Source organism: Hyla sarda, chromosome 10 (assembly GCF_029499605.1).
Source record: "Hyla sarda isolate aHylSar1 chromosome 10, aHylSar1.hap1, whole genome shotgun sequence".
NCBI lineage: Eukaryota > Metazoa > Chordata > Amphibia > Anura > Hylidae > Hyla > Hyla sarda.
The window spans coordinates 23,697,736-23,722,054 of NC_079198.1; the positions used below are offsets into that span (position 1 = coordinate 23,697,736).

The following is a 24,319-nucleotide window of genomic DNA, read 5'->3' on the forward strand; positions in this document are numbered from 1 at the left end:
GATGTTGTGTTTCAATTGTATAAGGAGTGCACCCATGTTTTCAATTCCTAATATCTTCTTACGGTACAAAAAAGGTGATATTGCATTTTCACATTTGTAGCTGAGCTGCTTCTTGTTTTCCCAGACTCCTCAGTATTTTTCCTGACCACCATGGCACATACACAGTTCAATTAAAATAGAGACTAAAATGTACTGTTCCTACTAAAGCAGCCTACAACAAGCAAGATTGCAAGGGAAGACGTGGCTATTTATTTTTTTCTCTACTAATAGCTCACATCTACACATCTCACTTAAAGGAGACTGAGAGTGATCAGAACCAGCAAGATCTAAGTTGAAAGCAGATCAGAGACATTGGTCTTTGCATGGTAGTTTTTCAGGGTTATCATTTTCAAGCTTTTGCATTGCTGGCTGCAGTTAGCTGCATAAATGGAAGTGAGCGATGAATGTGGGGGAAGTATGCATCAGAGGTGAATACCTTTGCGGATGTTGCCATCTGGAGAATGAGCAAAATCCCCCGTCGACAACAGGAAACAAGCTCGGTCGCGATTGTATCTCTCTCTTGCACCAGGGGTGACAGGAGACTTTTCTTCTGGGGAAAGAGCCTGGTCTATTGTTGGGCAATCCTCATTGGCCAGTGCAGCGTTGGCAGCATCCCCGTTCTGCTTGGAGTCTTTAGGAACAAAGTAAAACAAACAGATCCATTACTGGTGTTAGACAAATGCTATAGGGAAAAAGGTAATGGTCCTGGAAATGTACGTCCCCAGACACCGATAGACCATTGTAGACCATTTAGCATGCAATTCTTTATTCTATTTTTAGAGTTTATTATATAAAGTAAACACGCAAAATACGGGTAGTAGAAATGAAGTCTCGGCACTCACAAGTACTCTTGGAAAAATCTTTCGGTGTTTAGTCACACAAGTGGCATACAGGACGCATTTTGGCTACACGCCGTTTACAACCGCAACCGATTTCGGTTGATAACGGCATGTAGCCGAAACGCATCCTGTATGCTACTTGTGTGAATAAACACCGAAAGATTTTGCAAGAGTACTTGTGAGTGCCGAGACTTCATTTCTGCTACCCTGCTTTAATTTTTGGTCTGCGGGCACCACCTGAGACACGAGTGCCGACTCCATCTGATCCAACACGCAAAATACAACTGTCCTGTAAATCAAAAAACAATAAATATCCCTTCCAAAAAAAAAAAATATCAAAAAATACAATCAAGTTAAAATGTAACTATTTCTTACACGTAGAAGCCGTTACAGCTCTTATATGTGTTACCACCTAGAATTTCCTTTCAGTAGAATAGCAAATCTGTTTAGTTAGTACTGCTACCATATTGTTACATAACAGCTAAACAGATTTGTACAACACAAAAAAAAAGGAATTCTGGGAGAATTAATGGCGACCATATTAGTTTACAATTTCCCTTCCCTGAAACAGATGTAAGTAACCAACACCAAAAAGACCTAGACCCAGAGGAACCTAAAGGGGTTATCCAGGAAAAACTTTTTTTTTCAACTGGCTCCAGAAAGTTAAACAAATTTGTAAATTACTACTATTAAAAAATCTTAAAGGAGTATTCCTGCTCCGTCCTGCCCGGGCTACAAAAAAAAAATGAAAATAAACCATCTCTCACCTTCCTGGGTTCCCGCGGAGCGCCACTACAGCTGATCAGTCCTCCGGTCCATCGTCTTCATACTTCCGTGTGTAACGAAGCGTCACATGGCGCTCAGCCTATCGCAGAACATCGTGGTGGCCGGCGATAGGCTGAGCGCCATGTGACGCTTCGTTACACACGGAGGTATGAAGAAGATGGACCGGAGGACCAATCAGCTGTAGTGGCGCTCCGCGGGAACCCAGGAAGAAGCAGCCCGGGCAGAACGGAGCAGGAATACTCTGCACCAGAGTACTCCTTTAATCCCTCACATAATTATCAGCTGCTGAAGTTGAGTTGTTCTTTTCTGTCTGGCAACAGTGCTCTCTGCTGCATCTCTGCTTGTCTCGGGAACTGCACAGAGTAGAAGAGGTTTGCTATGGGGATTTGCTTCTACTCTGGACAGTTCCCGAGATAAGTGTAATCAGAGAGCACTTAGACAGAAGACAACAACTCAACTTCAGCAGCTCATAAGTACTGAAAGGATAAAGATTTTTTAATAGAAGTAATTTACAAATCTGTTTAACTTTCTGGAGCCAGTTGATATATATATATATATAAAAAATAATTCCTGGATATCCCCTTTAAATATGGGAGAATTTTTTTTTATTTATGATCACAATAAAAATAAAACTAGATTTTATAATTTTACAATACATGAATAAAAATACCAATACCAAGCTAGTTTCTACTGAGTGGGGACGTTATGTTCCCTGCATATCCTGAGTTTCCCACCTTTGTTTGCTTTCTGTATCCCATTTTTTATATTGGTATATTAAGTTTGGAATACATTTTTTTTTTTTATAAATAACAAATAATATCAGCTCATTATTAAATAAAGTGCTAGTGCTAGTGGGCTTCTAAACCAAACAAAAATGGAAGGAAAGGTGAAGAAAAGTTAAAAGACCTACATGTGTGGTAACTATTGCCAAATAAAAAAGCGCAAGTGCATGAAAAATTAACCCAACATTCAGGAGACCATTAGGGCAAAGCCAGTAAAGGATTAATAAAGCAGTATGGCAGCAGACAGAGTAAAGCAATAGGTATAATAGTAGGGTTCCATTGTCCCAGAGCGCAACCCGACATGCGTTTCGATTTCCTTCATCAGGTGTTGGGAAGTAAGAAATCTCTGAGTAAAAATCCTGTATTAATGGAAATGAACATTAAATAGCTTGTCTACTCTTAAAGGGGTACTCCACTTGAAAACATGTTTGTTTTTTGTTTTAAATCAACTCATGACAGAAAGTTAAACAGATTTGTAAATTACTTCTATTAAAAAATCTTAATCCTTCTAGTACTTATAAGCTTCTGTATGCTATTTTCTTTTTTAATTTCCTTTCTGCCTGACCACAGTGCTCTCTGCTGACACCTCTGTCCATATCAGGAACTGTCCAGAGCAGGATAGGTTTGCTATGGGGATTTGCTCCTATTCTGGACAGTTCCTAAAATGGACAGAGGTGTCAGCAGAGAGCACTGTGGTCAGACAAAAAGGAAAAACAAATAAAAAATAGAACTTCCTGTGGAGCATACAGAAGCTTATAAGTACTAGAAGGATTAAGATTTTTTAATAGAAGTAATTTTAACTTTCTGTCATTAGTTGATTTAAAAATAAATGTTTTCCAGTGGAGTACCCCTTTAAAGCCCCGCTCACTGGCTTTTTTTCCCCACTGCTTGTGATGACAGCCAATGGTGTTTTTGGAAAAGCTGGACAACAACTTTAAAATCCTACTAAACAGTAACATCTGAGGAGGACTGAATATGCTCAGGCTCAATGTTCCTGTAGACACCACCATTTCCCGAAAAGAAAGATGGTGCCAGTAATAAAAGGGGTACTCAGAGGAATACTACAGAGGAAATTCTTTTCTTTTTGGAATGCTCTCTGATGACATCACGAGCACAGTTCTCTCTGCTGACGTTATAATAATAATAATAATAATAATAATAATAATAATGCTTTATTTATTGTTGTCCTTAGTGGGATTTGAACCCAAGTCACTGAGCCACCATGCTGCCCTTAGCATACATCTACTATGCACGGTTGATAAAATGGACAGAGATGTCAGCAGAGAGCACTGTGCTCGTGATGTCATCAGTGTTCCAAAAAGAAAGGAATTTCCTCTGTAGCATTCAGCAGCTAATAAGTACTGGAAGGATTAAGATTTTTTAATAGAAGTAATTTACAAATATGTTTAACTTTCTGCCACCAGTTGATTTAAAAGAAAAAAGGTTTTCACCGGAGTACCCCTTTAACCCTGGATGTACTTAATATTTAATATTACTGTTTTGGACAATTCAAGGGAAGAACTATCAAGATTCTTTTTGTCTCTCTCAAACATTAATATTATATGTTAATATGACATATTGTGCACTCTGCTAGTTTCCTGATATAATGGAAATAATGATAAATCAAAACCACAAATCTCAGTTTTTATATCCATCTATATTTTGCATTATACCCTTGGTAAATGGTGATAACACTGTCTCCGTCTCCTTACCTGAAGTATGGAGCCCTAGACTCCTCTGAACCATAGGGTTTCTTCACACAAGAACTTCCAATATGGTGCAGCTGCAACAGATTATATGAACCCTAATCCATGGAGGCATTGAGTCCGACAAGATTTAAAGGGGTTGTCCAGGATTAGAAAAACTGCTTCTTTCTTACAAGGAAAGACTTCAAAGGAACCCGGCTCCACGGCGCTGAACGACCACAACAGGTGAACCATAAAAGGGAGTTTATTTAACCAGAATGCAACGCGTTTCGCTGCGCATGCGCAGCGAAACGCGTTGCATTCTGGTTAAATAAACTCCCTTTTATGGTTCACCTGTTGTGGTCGTTCAGCGCCGTGGAGCCGGGTTCCTTTGAAGTCTTTCCTTGATATTGCCGTATATCTACCGGAGGGCAGCAGTCGACCTACTATTATTTTATGCCTACATCATTGTTGTGTATGAAGTTGCACAACCACCCAGGGTGAGCAATTTACTTATATTGTTACCTCACTACGGGATCTCTACGTTACTACTCTATGGAGCGCCTGTCTCTTTTATCTCTTTCTTACAAGAACAGTGCCACCCCTTTCCAAAGGTTGTCTCTGGTATTGCAGCTCGGCTCCATTGAAGTGAATGGGATTGAATAGCAGTACTACACACAACCTGTGGACATAAATGCTGCTGTTTTCGCTAAAAGAAGCAGCATTTTATTTTTTTATTTTTTTTATCCTGGATTACCCTTTTAACATTATCATAGACAAAAAACTGCTAAAACAGTACTATCCCTTGGAAGACAATTTATTGCTGACTACATAGTTGCCAGAGTTTCCATTTTTTTACATCTTTTATACCTCGGGTGGTGTATAGGTCAACCATGCCCTGGCGTCACGATAAGGTGAATTACACATTACCCCGACCGACATCACTTCCATATCCTGCATTTGGAAGGTAATTTTCCTCAGCTGCTGGTCTTCTGCTATATCAGCTATCCTGGGATTACACTTTTGTCTACAATATTCCTAGAGCACCGTGCAGGTCTGTACTGGGTTGTGTGACAGACAATGGAAAGAAAACATCAAACACCAAAAATGATATTGGGCTACATATCTTATAAATAGATGATATATTGCTAGGATATGACATGGCTTTATGATCGGAAAAAATTTCCATGCAGAATCCGGAGGAAAAATTCAGCTTGGAAATTCTGCTACATGAAGTTAACATTGTGGTGAAAGCACAGTATCCCTCAAGTAAAGCGGCTTAAAGGGGTATTCCGGGCAAAAACATTTTATCCCCTATCCAAAGGTGTCTGATCGCGGGGGGCCCGCAGCTGAGACCCCCCGCGCGATCTCCCTGCAGCACCCGCACGCCCCCTCCATTCATGTCTATGGGAGGGGGCGTGACCCAAAGGTTTCCGAAACTGGAGATTCAGCACCCGCGGGTGCTGCAGGGAGATCGCGGGGAGGGGGGGGGGGAGTTTCTCAGCTGCTTTGGATAGGGGTTAAACTGTTTTTCCCCCCGAATACCCCTTTAATAGCAGTTCCTTGCATATCCGGATGGCCAGAAGCTTTGCTGTGCAACCAAAAACTGTGCCGTAGACCCTTGTCTCTTAAGATTGGCGGAGGTCCTACAGGACTGACCGCCACGATCATAAAACTATGATATATCTTAGTAATATACTATCACTTTATGACATGAAGATCCTCATTTAAAGGCTTCTCAAATGTTGAAAGTATCTTTCCACTTGGAATTTTCCTTTTATGAGCTAGCAGCAACTCATGCTTTGAATAGCAACATGTAATACTACATTTTCCCTGTAGTGGCCACTGCAGGGAAAAAACAGTTCATGACAATGGCTGCTGACAGGTTCACTTGTTTCTAGTTTACTAACTTCAGCAAATTGATTCTTCATAAGATGACTATTTGGTGGCTAAAGACAAAACTTTCCAGAATAAAAATGACCAGAGTAAGTACTCTGCAGACACTAACAAAGCATTACATTATTGTAGATTTCAGCTCTGAAGCCTGAACAATTGTGAATACAGGCTGTGAATATAGGTAATACAATGCATTTACAAACCTAATTAAAATGTTATTTAAATGACTTAGATGTATAATCTGTAAAGTGAACCTATGCTTTAAATGGGCACTATAAGAGCAGACAATCTCCAGACAGCAAGGCGGGATGGATAAGAGCGCTGAGACAAGGTAGAGGTTTAAAATGACCTTTATTTACTCGCCATCGTTGTGAGGTTTCTGTTCATGCAGAGGCATGGGGCGTGTCCCTCTCTTCTCCTCACTGTGCTGACTCCTCCCACTCCCTCACTCTGCTCTGACTCACATAGGGTTCTGGACCTACCTGCAGCCATAACATGACATGTTGATGACCACTGAACATTGCAGGACTGGTATGTGCCCAGGAGGCAGGGGGACCCCTAGTGGCCACTTTTTTGACTGGCTTTTTCAGTATGAAATACTGAAAATTTTCCGATGAAAGCAATTGTAAAACATATTGTTTTTGCATGCTTTATAACATATCAAACATTATTTTATCTGACAGTGCCCATTTAACAATTTAGGAAAATTTAGTTTAACCCCTTGAGGGGCCAAGACCTTTTAACCCTCAAGGGGTTAACTAAATTTTGCTCCTTGAAGGGGTTAACCTCTTTTCCCTATATAATCCTTGTAATTTGTTGAACCCAATATGCCTGAGGAAGCGGGTAACCGTGAAACGCGTTGCATGATGGGAAATAAACCATTTTAAACCTCTACCTTGTCTCAGCGCTCCTATCCATCCCGCCTTGCTGTCTGGAAATTGTCTGCTCTTATCGTGTTTGTACCCCAGTGGGAAGAAGCTGCAGAGACACCTTGATGAAGCATCTTGTTCCATTGTTGTACTTGGCTGTAGTACAACCCCTCGCGGTAAGCGCAGTTTACATTCAGCATTACAGATTACACTCTGGTGTTACACTACGGAGCGCATCCGTTTGTGCTTTTTTTATTTCAGTTAAATGGGCACTGTCAGATAAAATAATGTTTGATATGTTATAAAGCATGCAAAAACAATATGTTTTGCAATTGCTTTCAACGGAAAATTTTCAGTATTTCAGTCAAAAAAGTGGCCACTAGGGGTCCCCCTGCCTCCTGGGACACATACCAGTCCTGCAGTGTCCAGTGGTCATCAACATGTCATGTCATGGCTGCAGGCAGGTCCAGAACCCTCTGTGAGTCAGAGCAGAGTGAGGGAGTGGGAGGAGTCAGCACAGTGAGGAGAAGAGAGGGACATGCCCCATGCCTCTGCATGGACAGAAAACTCACAACGATGGCAAGTAAATAAAGGTCATTCTGAGAGAAATATAGGTCGTAGATATATAAAAATTAGATGTACATGATCAGGAAGAGGTACTGAGCAACATATAATAGTTTTTCTTTTTTGGTGGGGTTGATCTGACAGGTACGCTTTAACCCTCTACTGACAGGAGGCTGCTTGTACTCATTGCCATGCTTGGCACGAGACTGCAGAGGGAAGGCTTTTTTTTCCGTCTGGCTTTACTGAATGCAAAACTGCACATAAAACGTTAACTTTATTCTGACCTTGAATTACATACTACTTTGATGAAAGCATGCAGAAGAACTATCAAATAGCAATGGGATAATTGAAGAGACTTTAATCATAAGGTATAGTAAAGACTGGAGAACACAACAATGCAGTCATATGTATAATGAGATTGGCTCCAAGCATTCTGGACTCTAAAATGTGTCATCATATTCCCCCATTATTCTATTCATAATACATCCTACTGGAGAAATTGAGTGTTGTCCCAATGCAGAGTGCATAAAGAATGGAACGCTTCATGTTAGATTTGCCAACAATCTATTCCTTTTAGTGTTTATTTCTACATGTGAGTTTGGTGCTACATTGGGTCTAGTGGTGCAGCGATACAGGATACAGAGGTAGTAATTGTGACTTGGTCCATATGCCAGGGGGCTCTCTGACCTCCTTATATCAAGCAAGCAAGTGGGCCTAGGTATCGCCTGTGAACCAATTATATAATAATTAAATATATTTTGGAATAACTGATAAACCGGTCATCTGAAAGGGGTACCTTATAATGGTAAGGCATATGGCTAGGATAGGTCACAGCATTAGGATCAGTAAAGTGTGATCTGATTTTTGGGACCTGCATCACACCTGAAAAAAAAAGGCAAAGATCCCTTCAGCTCAACCAAATTAAGCATTTATCTGTTTAAGGAAAAAACATTGATATTGATGCATAAATATATATGTATATTATATAGTATAAACAGTATAGTATATACTATAGTAATAAAGTTTGTTCATTAACAAAGCCTCTTGGTGTCAGTAGTGCCATATCAGGTCGTCATTGCTTTAAATAGCACGGCATATGGCACTTGTTCTCTTCAGTCAGTCCGGAAACATCCAGTTAACTTGTACATAATAATCAGAAAATGTGATCTTATTGGGATCACTGTCACCATGTGTGTATGTCAGGAGATACAATTTACTCGTGTCATAGAGTAGAGCTCTGCACTGGGATTGGGATTCCGTGGGGCCCAATATAAAACTTACAGGCATGAATAGTAGCGGGAGGTCACAGAACATACAGCGGGTCCCTCAAAATCCTGCGCAATCCCGCAAACCTCGGAAATGGTACAGACGGCTAGTGAAATGACCCAAGGGGGTGATGAATTGGCACAAGGGTGTAATGGAACGGCACATGGGGATAATGAAATGACACAGGGGTACTATCTCTTAAAGGGGTACTCCACTATCCAGCATTCCGAACATTTAGTTCCGAACGCTGTGCGCACGCTGCGCGATGTCATGAGGGGGCGGGGTGGGCCCACGCAGCCCGCGCACAGCGTTCGGAACTAAATGTTCTGAACGCTGGCCAATGGAGTACCCCTTTAAAGCTGTGATAAAATGTTTGTGGGAGTGGGCGGGATTGCACACACATGTTGCGGTAGCGAGCGGGAGTGGAACACGCCTTGCAGGAGCAGGTGAAAATGGTGAGAAATCCCACGGGAGTAGGTTTAAGGAAACAGTCCTTGGCTCAATCATAGAAAAAAATATATACTTTATATAGGGCCATATGTACACTAGACAGATTTGCTGCAGATTTTCCTGGCAGAAATTTACACAGAAAATCTCCCGCAGATTATAGTACCAGCAAAGAAGATGGGATTTGTAAAAAGCATCAGCTACCCATAGCGGGACATTTCCCTAATTGACCTGTGATGCCGATTTTACAATCTGTAGCATGTCAGTTTATGGCACAGATTTGTCCTGAATTTTTGCCAATTAAATCAATGGGAAAGGTAAATTCTGTACCATGTGCATTTTTCTTGCAGGTTTTCTTGTAGATTCATATAGTGTGTATTTACCCTAAAAATTCCAAATTAAGGCCTTAGGCTCACAAATGTGTTTTGGATTTACGTCAAACAGATCTAGAATAGAGGCCAAAATGAAGCAGGTTCCATTGCATGCCCTTCATCCGATCCGGTCTCTCCTAGAGGCTCTCAGTATTACACCATTATGTGGCTGAGAATATGATCTGGGAGTGAGTTACATGAAATCACTATTCCAAGGCCCAGTAGGATTAATAGTTGTTTACTTCAATTTGGATTTAAATAAGTCAATGTAAAAGGGGGGCAACTATCTCTATCCAAAAGAGTGCAACCTATTGTAAACCCAGGGTGAATAAAGTATGACATAGTACATAGTTTCTAAGAGGAACTGTATAGTCAAAGTTAGCATATTACATTTCTAATACTTGAATTGTCATGTAAAGACATAGACGACAGAGGTCCCCATAGCAAAAATCAAACAAGGCGCCCATTATGTTTCTGGGTTTTGTCACACAGGACAGAAGGGCTTGTTGCTTGATTGCCTAACTCTGTCCTTTTTCATGAACCAATTCCTCACCCCTTCATTTCCAGGCAATTTAGTGTCACTGGAAAGGCCAGTCCTGCATAAGTTTTTGACACCCAAAAGAAAAGTATGAGACCAACCATGGCTGCCCTTGATTATATGCCTGATGTAAAGATTAACAAGACAGAAGTTTTTCCAAAAACTATTCTTTTATAGACCTACAATACATATTGCATACCATAATGTCTACCAAGTTACAGCTTTTTTTGCCTATTTTATATTGTAGATGTAAGGGTGCATTCACACTATTCGGCTGCCAAATCCGATAGGGGAATTTAAAAACCAGCCACTGCCTTATCCCTGTAGGACCCGCGCAACATCCCATTCATTTTAATGAACCGGACGGAGTCAGATAGTGAATCCGGCCGGCTCATTTTTGGAGCGTATCCAGTTTTGTTGCCAGACTGAAAACCATGGTCTGGTTTTAAATTCCTTTTTCAGATCCAGCACCAAATTGCAAAAATGTTATGCGAATGCACCCTTACACAGGTACACATGAGAGATAAAGTAACCAATGCTTTTTATTATTATTATTTTGGCCAGGGCATCAACTATTGGTGAGACCCAGACGGCTTAAGGCCTTGGAAACATCCAGGAGAGAATCCCTGATGAGATGGAATCGAAGTGGAAGTATTGATTCATATGAAGAATCCAGACCTCAAGACAATGTAAATGTTGAATAAATGGCTGAAAGAAGATTATGACACATTCTAACCTTGCAGCAAATGCCTACAATATCTAAACTGTTTCCCCTTATAACTCTATTAAATAATGTATGCTGCAACATTAGCAACTCTCTATTGCACTCAAGACTTGTCTATGCACTTAGATACACTGCTCAAAAAAATAAAGGGAACACTAAGATAACACATCCTAGATCTGAATGAATGAACTAATAGTATGAAATACTTTCGTCTTTACATAGTTGAATGCGCTGACAACAAAATCACACAAAAATTATCAATGGAAATCAAATGTATGAACCCATGGAGGTCAGGATATGGAGTCACACTCAAAATCACAGTGGAAAACCCCACTACAGGCTGATCCAACTTTATGTAATGTCCTTAAAACAAGTCCCAATGAGGCTCAGTAGTGTGTGTGGCCTCCACGTGCCCATATGACCTCCCTACAACGCCTGGGCATGCTCCTGATGAGGTGGCGGATGGTCTCCTGAGGGATGTCCTCCCAGACCTGGACTTAAGCATCCGCCAACTCCTGGACAGTCTGTGGTGCAACGTGGCATTTGTGGATGGAGCGAGACATGATGTCCCCGATGTGCTCAATCAGATTCAGGTCTGGGGAACGGGTGGGCCAGTCCATAGCATCAATGCCTTCCTCTTGCAGGAACTGCTGACATACTCCAGCCACATGAGGTCTAGCATTATCTTGCATTAGGAGGAACACAGGGCCAACTGGACCAGCATATGATCTCACAAGGGGTCTGAGGATCTCATCTCAGTACCTAATGGCAGTCAGGCTACCTCTGGCAAGCACATGGAGGGCTGTGCGGCCCCCAAAGAAATGCCACTCCATACCATTACTGACCCACCGCCAAACCGGTTATGCTGGAGGATGTTGCAGGCAGCAGAACGTTCTTCAAGGCGTCCCCAGACTCAATCACGTCTGTCACATGTGCTCAGTGTGAACCTGCTTTCATCTGTGAAGAGCACAGGGCGCCAGTGGTGAATTTGCCAATCTTGGTGTTTTCTGTAAAATGCCAAACGTCCTGCACGGTCTTGGGCTGTAAACACAACCCCCACCTGTGGATGTCAGGCCCTCATACCACCTTCACGGAGTCTGTTTCTGACCGTTTGAGTGGACACATGCACATTTGTGGCCTACTGGAGGTCATTTTGCTGGGCTCTGGCAGTGCTACTCCTGCTCCACCTTGCAGAAATACGGCCTCCTCCACGTCTCCTGATGTACTGGCCTGTCTCCTGGTAGCGCCTCCATGCTCTGGGCACTACGCTGACAGACACAGCAAACCTTCTTGCCACAGCTCGCATTGATGTGCCATCCTGGATGACCTGCACTACCTGAGCCACTTGTGTGGGTTGTAGAATCCGTCTCAGGCTACCACTAGAGTGAAAGCACCGCCAGCATTCAAAAGTGACCAAAACATCAGCCAGGAAGCATAGGAACTGAGAAGTAGTCTGTGGTTACCACCTGCAGAACCACTCCTTTATTGGGGATGTCTTGCTAATTGCCTATAATTTCCACCTGTTGTCGGTTCCATTTGCACAACAGCATGTGAAATTGATTGTCAATCAGTGTTTCTTCCTGAGTGGACAGTGTGATTTCACAGAAGTGTCATTGACTTGGAGTTACATTGTGTTGTTTAAGTGTTCCCTTTATGTTTTTTGAGCAGTGTGAAACCAGGCATTCCCCTTAGCAAAGCTCAGGATACTCTGCACTCAGTTTCTAATTTCCCATCAGTGGTAGTTTAAAAGCCATCTTGGGTTATGGGCTGCGCTTGACTCACAAGGTTGACACCTCCCGGGAGGGGGGGGGGGGGGTTGTCTGATACCTACTTTGGGGTGTCTGGTATATAAAAGCGTGCAATGCTTCAGTTTGAGAGGATGCAGTATTTAGATGGAATTTTTACATAAAAGGATACTCTGCCCCTAGACATCTTATCCCCTATCCTTTAGTTAGGGGATAAGATGTCTAGGGGCGGAGTACCCCTTTAACTTGGGTTGAAATCATACCAGCAGGTTTAGTATGACAAAGTCAGGAACAGATTATATCAGGGTACATTCACACGCTCTTTGTTTTTGCGGGTTTTACGCAGCGTATTTGAAAGGGTGCAGGCTCTTCTCGGCTATCCGCGGCAGATTTTCCACGGAGGAATTTAAGCTGCGGAAAATCCGCCGCAAGCCCTATTGAAGTCAGTAGGGACTGCGGCGGATTTTCCGCAGCGTAAATTCCGCCGCGGAAAATCTGCTTTGGAAAGCTGAGAAGAGCCCGCCCCTTTCAAATACACAGCGGAAAGCCCGCAAAAACAAAGAGCATGTGAAAGCACCCTCAAACTACATGTTTGTTTTCTAATGTTCGCACCTATTTTTTTCAGTTATTGAGTTTAATGGAACACAATGGAAAAAAGTAATGCACACATGATTTTAACAGCCGTTGTAGAAAAAAAGACGGCCATTGTTTAAGCAAAGGACAGCTACAGAAGACGGCTGTCTTTATTGCAGGAAAGAGACAAGACCAAAATAACTGTGAATATGGCCTAAATCTGCAGTGGCAAATCTACACCAATCAGTGTGGATTGTGGTGCTGATTTGTTGACTTTTTGTGAGTCTGCTGCTATGATTAAGTGTAGAAATCTTAAAGCATTTCATATGACAGAAAAAATTATTGTTATATATGTTCCTCACTAGGTCATGTAGATCCTTTACATCTATTTTTATATGTGTTTAGCCTCTATTTTTGGCTCACAAATCCCTCTGTTCTCCTCACTCATTCTGAAATCCACTGCTTAGGAAGGGGCCTGTTCGAGGTAAGCACTGAGCCCACCCTTTACAAACCATGCATTCACTTCCTCCCGGAGTCTGCTGTGCTGTGCTGGGTCTCATTATCCAATGACTGCAGGCTGCTCTGTAACTCCCTCCTCTCTGTTATCAGATAGGAGTTTAATAGGACAAGAGTGAGCACAGAGGAGTGCGAATCCTGCCTTCAATTACTGGACTTCGGCTTCATGGAGACCCCTGGTGGTCTTTTTTTTTATAAGCTATAATTTCTGAAAAAGGAGATAAAATTATTCACTTCCAGGCTGTGAAGAGAAAGGTGCTGTTTGGTAACTATAAAACCAAGTATATCTAGTGATTGTCTGAGCTAGTGATTGTGCGTTTGTATACAAGAGTGTGAAGTATACAAGTGAGTGTAAGTATAAAAGTGAGAGGGACTTACAATTTAAGGGACATTAAATTCGGGGAGTGTAATTTAAATATATATTATTTTTTTTTGTTGTTATTTTTTACTTTTAATACTTGCAATCCCCAATTCTAGTATGGCCTCCATGTTGGAAAATGCAGTCCAGTGTACATCTTGCACAATGTATGCAATCCTTGAACAGCAGTTTGATGGTGCATATTGTTGTGCGAGATGTGTGCGAGTTGCTCATTTGGAAGCCCAGATCCTGGATCTAGAAGAGCGACTGGCAACACTGAGAAGCATTGACAACTTGGAGAGGAGTCTCCTGCTCACTGAGCAAGTACTCTCTGGGGTATAGGTGGGGGAGGATAGAGGGATGGAGGTGCAGGACATTCAGGCAGCTAGCTGGGTTACAGTTAGAAAACGGGGTAGAGGGAAAAGTGTTAGGCAGGCTAGTCCTGAATTGGCACACCCCAACGAGTTTGCCCGGTTGGCAGATGAGGGGGATGCCATTTCAGAGGTACCAGTACTGCAGCAGGACTCTGCCTCTGACCGCCAGGCGGGTGTCTGCTCCAGTAAGGAGGGAGGGAGGAGTGCAGGGCAGGCTAGACAGGTACTGGTAGTGGGGGACTCTATCATTAGGGGGACAGACAGGGTGATCTGTCACAAAGACTGGGATCGCCAAACAGTGTGTTGTCTCCCTGGCGCTCGAGTTCGGCACATCGCGGATCGGGTTGACAGGTTGCTGGGTGGGGCTGGAGAGGACCCAGCAGTCATGGTACATATTGGCACCAATGACAAAGTAGGAGGTAGGTGGAGTGTCCTTAAAAATGATTTTAGAGACTTAGGCCGCAAGCTTAAAGCAAGGACCTCCAAGGTAATATTTTCTGGAATATTACCTGTACCACGAGCCACACCAGAGAGGCAGCGGGAGATCAGGGAGGTAAACAAGTGGCTCAGAAGCTGGTGTAGGAAGGAGGGGTTTGGGTTCATGGAGAACTGGACCGACTTTACTGTCGGATACCGGCTCTACCGTAGGGACGGGCTGCACCTCAATGGGGAGGGTGCAGCTGTGCTTGGGGAGAAGATGACTAGAAGGGTGGAGGAGTGTTTAAACTAAGGACTGGGGGGTGAGAACCTACAATGTAGAGGGGTAAGCTGGTGTAGATAAAGAGGGGGTTAGAATAGTTAATAGGGATAGGCTTCATAGGAAGAAATATCATTTTGGAGTCATTATGAGTAGAAATATATGGAGATAAAAATAATAAAATTCTGGTAGGGGTTTACTTTAAGCCACCAAACATAATGGAAGAGGCAGAAGATCAATTACTGAAGCAATAAACAAGGTAACAAATCAAAATGATGTGATAATAATGGGGGACTTTAACTATCCTGATATGAACTGGGAGACTGAGACCTGTGAATCTCATAAAGGAAACAGGTTTCTGACTATATCCAAAGACAATTTTCTGTCCCAATTGGTACAGGGCCGGACCAGAGGGGGCGCCCTACTAGACTTAATATTAACCAACAGACCTGATAGAGTAACTGATGTGCAAGTAGAAGGATACATAGGAAATATTGATCATAATCTAATACATTATAACTTGTTCTTCAATAAGGGAGTCTCTCGAGGGGCCACAAAAACAATGAACTTTAGGAAAGCAAAGTTCGATCAAATCAGAGAAGCCCTTAACAATATAAATTGGGATAATGTGCTCAAAAACAAGAATCCTGACACTAAAGGGGAGACTTTTAGGAATATTTTAAATTCTCACTGTAAGATGTATATACCCTATGGGAATAAAAGGGTCAGAAATAAAAGAAAACCAATATGGATGAATAAAAATATTAAGGGGGCAATAAATGACAAAAATAAAGCATTTAAACTACTAAAACAGGACGGCAGTGAAGAAGCATTAAAAAGCTATAGAGAAAAAGTTAAAATATGTAAAATACAGATAAAAGCCACAAGAATAGAGACAGAAAGACTCATTGCCAAAGAAATTAAAACTGAAATGTTCTTTAAAGGGGTACTCCGCCCCAGGCATCTTATCCCCTATCCAAAGGATAGGGGATAAGATGTTAGATCGCCGCGGTCCCGCTGCTGGGGACCCCGGGGATCGCCACTGCGGCACCCCGCCATCATTGCTGCACAGAACGAGTTCGCTCTGTGCTTAATGACGGGCGATACAGGGGCCGGAGCAGCGTGACATCATGGCTCCGCCCCTCATGACATCACGGCCCGTCCCCTTAATGCAAGTCTATGGCAGGGGGCGTGATGATCACCAAGCCCCCTTCCCATAGACTTGTATTGACGGGGGCGGGCCGTGACGTCATGAGGGGCGGAGCCGTGACGTAACGATGCTCCGGCCCCTGTATTGCCCGTCATTACGCGCAGAGCGATTTCGCGTGCAGTAATGATAGCGGGGTGCTGCAGCAGCGATCCCCGGGGTCCCCAGCAGCGGGACCCCGGCAATCTGACATCTTATCCCCTTTCCTTTGGATAGGGGGTAAGATGTCTAGGGGCGGAGTACCCCTTTAACTATATAAATAGCAAAAAGGTCAAAAATGAAAGTGTAGGCCCTTTAAAAAATGATGGGGAAGAAATTATAAACGGGGATCAGGAAAAAGCAAATATATTAAACAAATTCTTCTCCACTGTATTCACCGAGGAAAATTTAATTCCAGGTGAAATACAGTGTGATAAGGTAAACTACCCAGTACAGGTCACCTGTCTAACCCAGGAAGAAGTACAGTGATGCCTACAAAAAAATCAAAATAGAAAAATCACCAGGTGCAGATGGCATTCACCCCCGTGTTCTAAAGGAATAAAGTATTGTAATAGACAGACACCTATTTTTAATATTCAGGGACTCTATAGTAACAGGGACTGTTCCCCAGGACTGGCGCATGGCAAATGTGGTACCAATATTTAAAAAAGGGGACAAAAGGTGACCCTGGGAATTATAGACCTGTTAGTTTAACCTCCGTTGTATGTAAATTGTTTGAGGGTTTTCTAAGAGATGCTATTTTGGAGTATATTGATAAAAATAAATGTATGACTCCATATCAGCATGGATTTAAGAGGTATCAGTCCTGTCCAACTAACCTGATCAGCTTTTATGAGGAGGTGAGCTCCAGACTGGACATGGGGCAATCGCTGGATGTTGTATATCTGGATTTTTCCAAAGCATTTGATACGGTGACACATAAAAGATTGGTGCATAAAATGAGAAGGGTGGGGCTGCGGGTGAATGTGCAAGTAAGTAAGTAACTGGCTCAGTGATAGGAAACCGAGGGTGGTTATTAATGGTACTTATTCTGATTGGGTGACTGTTACTAGTGGGGTACCACAGGGGTCCGTCTTGGGTCCTGTTCTATTTAATATATTTATTAATGACCTTGTAGAGGGGTTGAATAGTAAAGAAGCTGTTACGCCGAGCGCTCCGGGTCCCCGCTCCTCCCCGGAGCGCTCACGGCGTCTCTCTCCCTGCAGCGCCCCGGTCAGTCCCGCTGACCGGGAGCGCTGCACTGACATGGCCGTCGGGGATGCGATTCGCACAGCGGGACGCGCCCGCTCGCGAATCGCATCCCAAGTCACTTACCCGTCCCGCTCACCCTGCTGTCATGTGCTGGCGGGCGCGGCTCCGCTCTCTAGGGCGCGCGCGCCAGCTCTCTGAGACTTAAAGGGCCAGTGCACCAATGATTGGTGCCTGGCTCAATTAGCTTAATTAGCTTGCACCTGTGCACTCCCTACTTATACCTCACTTCCCCTGCACTCCCTGGCCGGATCTTGTTGCCCTTGTGCCAGAGAAAGCCTTTTCTTGTGTGTTCCTAGCCTGTGTTCCAGACCTCCTGCCGTTGCCCCTGACTACGATCCTTGCTGCCTGCCCTGACCTTCTGCTACGTCCGACCTTGCTCTTGCCTTATCCCTTGTACCATGCCTATCTCAGCAGTCAGAGAGGTTGAGCCGTTGCCGGTGGATACGACCTGGTTGCTACCGCCGCTGCAAGACCATCCCGGTTTGCGGCGGGCTCTGGTGAAAACCAGTAGCTACTTAGAACCGGTCCACCGACACGGTCCACGCCAAACCCTCTCTGACACAGAGGATCCACCTCCTGCCAGCCGAAGCGTGACAGTAGATCCGGCCATGGATTCCGCTGAGGTGCCGCTGTCAAGTCTTGCCGACATTTCCACGGTGATTGCCCAGCAATCCCTAATGATCACCCAACGAAATCACCAGCTGGCATACTTGACCACCGTGACACAGCAACTTCAGTCACAGATACAGCAGCTGCTGCCGCAGATACAGCAACTTCAGTCACAGACACAGCAGCTGCAACAGCAACAACCATCTCCTCCGCCGGCTCCTGCAACTCCTCCGCAGCGACCGGCCGCTCCTAACCCCTGCTTGTCCTTGCCGGACAAATTTGATGGGGACTCTAGACTCTGCCGTGGTCTCCTGCCTGGGAAGGCCCTGCCATGTGCCACACCGCTCGGAGCACCTCTCTCACAGTATCCCTTGCAATCCACCCCTGTGCCTCCCGCCGAGGAGGCTATGCAAGTGGATCGGTCTCGCCTGACCCCTGAAGAGAGGACTCGCCGCAGAAAGAAAGAAGATTTACTTCTATACTGCACTGTGCGTTACCGCACAGAACCCCTGCTCTTGAGCATGGAACTTCATCTCGAAAAAATTGAACTTTTTGTTTTGCCCAAATGCTCCTCTGAAGTCCTCCTCGGTCTGCCATGGCTCCAACGCCACTCCTCTACCCTTGTCTGGACCACCGGGGAGATCAAGAGCTGGGGTGCTTCTTGCCACAGAAAATGCCTCACGTCTGCTCCCAGTCCCGTCAGTCAAACCTCTGTGTCTCCTCCTTTACCTGGTCTTCCCAAGGCCTATCTGGACTATGCTGTGTCTCCTCCTCACAGCCCCCGTCCTGTTAACACTCTGCCCCGTGCCAAGCTTGACCCTCTTCCCTCCCTCCCTACCCCCACGCCTTCTTGTGTGCCCGCTGTTGATGTGGTTTCCCGGGGCTTCGCCACCATCTGGAAAAAGACTCTAAAATTCCTCATACTAGCCTCATCCCGGGTGAAGAAGCTTGCCGGAAAAAAGAGAAGAGCTCCTCCTGTTTTTGTGTGGCTCTCCGCCAAGTATATCCGCTTCCGTGTCCCCAGTTTTTATCTGGGACCACGTTACCTTGGACCCTTTGAAGTTAAATACCTAGAGGAAGCCACTCCGGTCTCCGGGTCCTCAGACGTCTTCCGGATTAAAGAATTTTCAGGTCCCAAAAAGAGGGGGAGACCCAAGGGGGGGGGTACTGTTACGCCGAGCGCTCCGGGTCCCCGCTCCTCCCCGGAGCGCTCACGGCGTCTCTCTCCCTGCAGCGCCCCGGTCAGTCCCGCTGACCGGGAGCGCTGCACTGTCATGGCCGTCGGGGATGCGATTCGCACAGCGGGACGCGCCCGCTCGCGAATCGCATCCCAAGTCACTTACCCGTCCCGGTCCCCTGCTGTCATGTGCTGGCGCGCGCGGCTCCGCTCTCTAGGGCGCGCGCGCGCCAGCTCTCTGAGACTTAAAGGGCCAGTGCACCAATGATTGGTGCCTGGCCCAATTAGCTTAATTAGCTTGCACCTGTGCACTCCCTACTTATACCTCACTTCCCCTGCACTCCCTGGCCGGATCTTGTTGCCCTTGTGCCAGAGAAAGCCTTTCCTTGTGTGTTCCTAGCCTGTGTTCCAGACCTCCTGCCGTTGCCCCTGACTACGATCCTTGCTGCCTGCCCTGACCTTCTGCTACGTCCGACCTTGCTCTTGCCTTATCCCTTGTACCATGCCTATCTCAGCAGTCAGAGAGGTTGAGCCGTTGCCGGTGGATACGACCTGGTTGCTACCGCCGCTGCAAGACCATCCCGCTTTGCGGCGGGCTCTGGTGAAAACCAGTAGCTACTTAGAACCGGTCCACCGACACGGTCCACGCCAAACCCTCTCTGACACAGAGGATCCACCTCCAGCCTGCCGAATCGTGACAGAAGCAATCTTTGCAGATGATATTAAACTCTGTAAAGCGGTAAACACAATAGAGGACAGTGCACTGTTACAAATAGATCTGGATAGGTTGGAGGTTTGGGCTGGGAAGTGGGAGATGAGGTTCAACACTGATAAATGTAACGTAATGCACATGGGGAGGAAAAATCCAGGGCGGGATTATTTATTAAATGGGAGAACACTTGGGACGACTGACGTGGAAAAGGACTTAGGGGTCTTAGTTAATAGTAAATTTAGCTGTAGTGACCAGTGTCGGGCAGCTGCTGCCAAGGCAAATAAAATCATGGGGTGCATCAATTGGGGCATAGATGCCTACGACAAGGAAATAATTCTACCACTGTACAAATCACTAGTCAGACCACACATAGAATACTGTGTACAGTACTGGTCAGACCACACATAGAATACTGTGTACAGTACTGGGCACCAGTGTACAAGAAAGATTTAGTGGAGCTGGAGAGGGTTTAAAGACGGGCAACCAGGGTAGTACGGGGAATGGGAGGACTAAAAAAAGAAGGCTTAGGGGAGATCTAATAACTATATATAAATATATCAGGGGACAGTACAGAGATCTCTCCCATGATCTATTTATAACCAGGACTGTATCGTTAACAAGGGGGCATCCTCTACATTTAGAGGAAAGAAGGCTACACCAGCACAGACGGGGTTCATTACTGTAAGAGCAGTGAGACTGTGGAATTCTCTCCTGGAGGAGGTGGTAATGGTGATCTCTGTAAAAGAGTTCAAAAGGGGTCTGGATGCATTTTTGGAGAGTAATAACATAACAGGTTATGTATACTAGAAAATTTGGGACAGCATGTTGATCCAGGGATTTATTCTGATGCCATATTTGGAGTCGGGAAGGAATTTTTACCTCTAGTATGAGGGTTTTTTGCCTTCCCCTGGATCAACTCAGTAGGGACTCATTAGGGATATACATTAGAAAGGTTCGTTTTTACCAAAAAAAAGTGCCAATTTAAAGGGTCATCTGACAATCAATGTAAAAACCAACCAACCAAAAAAAACAAAAAAACATATGCCGTGGATAGTACTTACTGGGCTCCCCTTGCATGTTCCCTGCCAAAAAGTTAGTTTCCTGTTTTATTTTCTCATTATGACTTGTGGATGATCTATAACTACACATCCTAGCAGTCCTTGCTTTTCCCCTTTGACCGCCAGGTACCCTACCACCCAACCTAATCCCAGCCTATTGCTACATTGGCTCTCCATCTCATAGTATAAGTCACATGGTGCTGATTTGCAAGCAGACATTAGCAAGCGAGGTCCAGAACTAGGACAGAGGTCATGTGATCTTGGCATCTGGCATGCGGGAAGGTGAGGAGTATATGTGAAAGACTGTACAGTGGCACATTTTCACCACTACCTGCCAGTGAATCATGAGTAGGATCTAAAAATCGGTGCCACACAGCTAATACCACTCATTTACAGCCAGGCATGTACTGCCACTGTGGTATTAAATAAATATAAATTTCGGGATCTGGAATAACTCTTTAAATGTTAAATAAAAAAAAAATTTGAAAATCTGGGAATGTGGAATTTGCTGCAGATCTACAACATTTTTATAGCAGGATCCAGAGTAACCCTTTAAATGTTAAATAAATAAATCCGCAAATGTGGAATTTGTTGCAGATCTGCAACATTTCTATGGCAGAATTTGTACAGAAAAGGTATCCCCAGTTAGGAAATAGGGGAGAAATAAATCTGCTAACGCAAAGCCACAAAAGGGGCCCACAAAACCCTTTCTTGGTCTCCCTAACCCATAAAATGTAACCTTTATTTTATCCAAATTTACAAAAATACAAGTTTTTCTTTTATTTGGATGAAATAAACGCAACATTTTTTGAGTTAGAGAAATCAAATAAAAGGGTTTTGTGGGCCCCGTTTGGGCCTTTGCATTAGTAGATTTAAGGCAGAACTGCAACACTACATTTGTAAATCCGCTATAAATCTGCAGTAGACCCGCGGCATAAGTTTGAATTCCATACCACAAATTCATTTCCAAGCAGATCCTGTTGTTTTTCACCTGCAGTGCGTGTGAAGAAGATTTTTTTAAATCTCAATTGCAAATGTGGTACTGTAGTGCACTGTGTATTTTCTGAAACAGGCCATGTTCACACATCCGGAATTTTCGTGCGACATTCCACATTCCGAAGCAGCAGAATCCCAGGATTCTGCTGTGCTGTGCACACGGTGGAATTTCCATGCCAGATGTTTCTAGCACCTAAATTCTGCTTTCCGTGTCTGCAGAAAAAATGAACCTGTTCATTCTTTCGGCAGACTCCACATGGAATGCATAGCCATCTATGAGATGGTGCATACCTGTGCTGTCCTAGCACATGTTTTATGACATGTAAGGGGAGTCTCCAGAATGTCCGCATAGACACTTTCCATGTGGGCATATCAGATGTGTGAACACAGCTAAGGCGTCACATCTTTCCAGGTATCCGTTATTCTCTGCAATTCTATGGTGTGAGTTCTGAAGGGTAACAGAGACTCTTTAAATGGACACTGTTGGATATAAAAACTTTTTATATGTTGTACATCTTGATAAAACAATAGTTTTTCTAATATACTTCTTTAACATTTTTCACATTTTATTAAAGAAAACTGCCTTTGAAAATCCCACCACTAGGGGTCCCCATACCTCCTGGGACACTGATGAGTCCCACAGCAGCATGAGGGTGTCCAAGGGTCATGGACAGGAGATGGCTGATTGAAAAGGCTGCAGGAGGAACACAGCCTGCACCAACACTGCTGTAACACAGAATTTTACAAAACATGTGCCTCCAGCTGTTGCAAAAGTTCAACTCCAAGCATGCCTGGACAGTCAAAGGATATCTAGGCATACTGGGAGTTCTAGTTTTTCAAAAGCTGTAGGCACACAGCTGAAGGCAACAGTGCTGCAAAAAAGAGTTATCCAAATACTGTACCTCCAACTATTCCAAAAATTACAGGACTGGCAAAGGATGATACACATGAATGACATAGGAAACATATGTACTTTTAGAACTAAACCTTTGCACTGATTTAGGAATATCTAAGTTGTACACACCATATTGTCTTTGGTGGTAGAAACCAGGCAATCTACAATAATCATTGTTTGTGTGTGTGTGTGTGTGTGTGTGTGTGTGTGTAGCATAAAACCAGAGAGGAAAGGGTTACAGAGCCCGGCAGCGAGGCTCCAGGGAAATTAATCAGTAGAGTGAGGGGGTGGAGTCATCACAGTGCAGACAAGAGAGGACACGCCCCTCCCTTTGAGAAGATGGGAAAGACGTTGAGCAGCTTTGATATGCTATTTTTTGTGTGAAATATAGGTGTTAGAGAGTTATGAGTACATGATCAGGAATAGGTACTGAGTAATATATTTAAAAAAAAATATTTTTTTGTGGGTTCTGACAGGTACACTTTAAGGAGTCCTCTACAATGTAGACTTATATCTGCTGCAAACTGTTCATATAAATGTAGTCATATTTGGATGACCATTTACACTATTGTGTCTGTATTTTCCCTTTGGCTAAACTCCATTTTTTAAGATTGTCCTGGGTATTTGCATGCAATCTCGCCATGGAGTCATTCTTCTGTTTCAAGAGTAAAACAATATACAGTATGAAGACCCAAAAAAAGCAATTACAATATATTGCAGTATATTTAAAGGATTAGTTAATACGTAATTGCTGCAAATTACTATTGTAAGGGACATTGACATTTTCCCCATATAAATAATTATGTGTCACTTTAAATGGCCAATTGCACCATGAAAATTGTGAAAATTGTGCATGTATATAATTGTGCATGTACCAAGTATGTTGTACCGTATCTGGCTTAAGTTCTCTTCCAGGGTGCTGGGCCATAGTACCCAGTGGCGCTGCCATGTTAGATTGTGGTTGTTGACAATAAGGATGAATTCCTCCTGGGATGCCACACATAAAATAAAATACATACATTTGGGCATAAACCGTGAAGGAGTCTAGTACCAGCAACTGGTGAAGTGACCACTTCTACTATCCATGGTACTATGGTACCAGATAGAGACCGGCTGTGGAGGTGGGTAGATTGCAGTGCACTGTGTAAAAAGTGTAAGCTGAGTGTAATCCTAGCATGTGAGTAGCTAGCTGGAGATGCCAACCACTTTGATGGTGGACAAAATCAGCCTGATAAGGGTAAACCATAGGGGGCAAATGGTGGAGGTTTGCAAGTAAAGGAAGCAGAGGTGTAAAATCCTAGTTCTGGTTGGCCAGTGAAGGCCTGTAAAGAAGTTTGCAAAATTA

General features: G+C 43.9%; 1 protein-coding gene across 12 annotated transcripts in view; it reads right to left on the reverse strand.

Moving 5' to 3' along the window:
* LOC130293972 (potassium voltage-gated channel subfamily C member 1-like) overlaps positions 1 to 24,319 on the reverse strand; it is a 129,068-nt gene that overhangs the window by 21,774 nt on the left and 82,975 nt on the right. For all 12 annotated transcript variants that reach the window (XR_008848336.1, XR_008848339.1, XR_008848337.1 and 9 more), the window contains exon 3: positions 476 to 670. Coding sequence is in view for 7 of the 12 variants with exons in the window: in XM_056543311.1 (XP_056399286.1) it covers positions 476 to 670 (195 nt within the window). In the remaining 5 variants the exon portion in view is untranslated. The remainder of the gene's footprint in view (positions 1 to 475; positions 671 to 24,319) is intronic.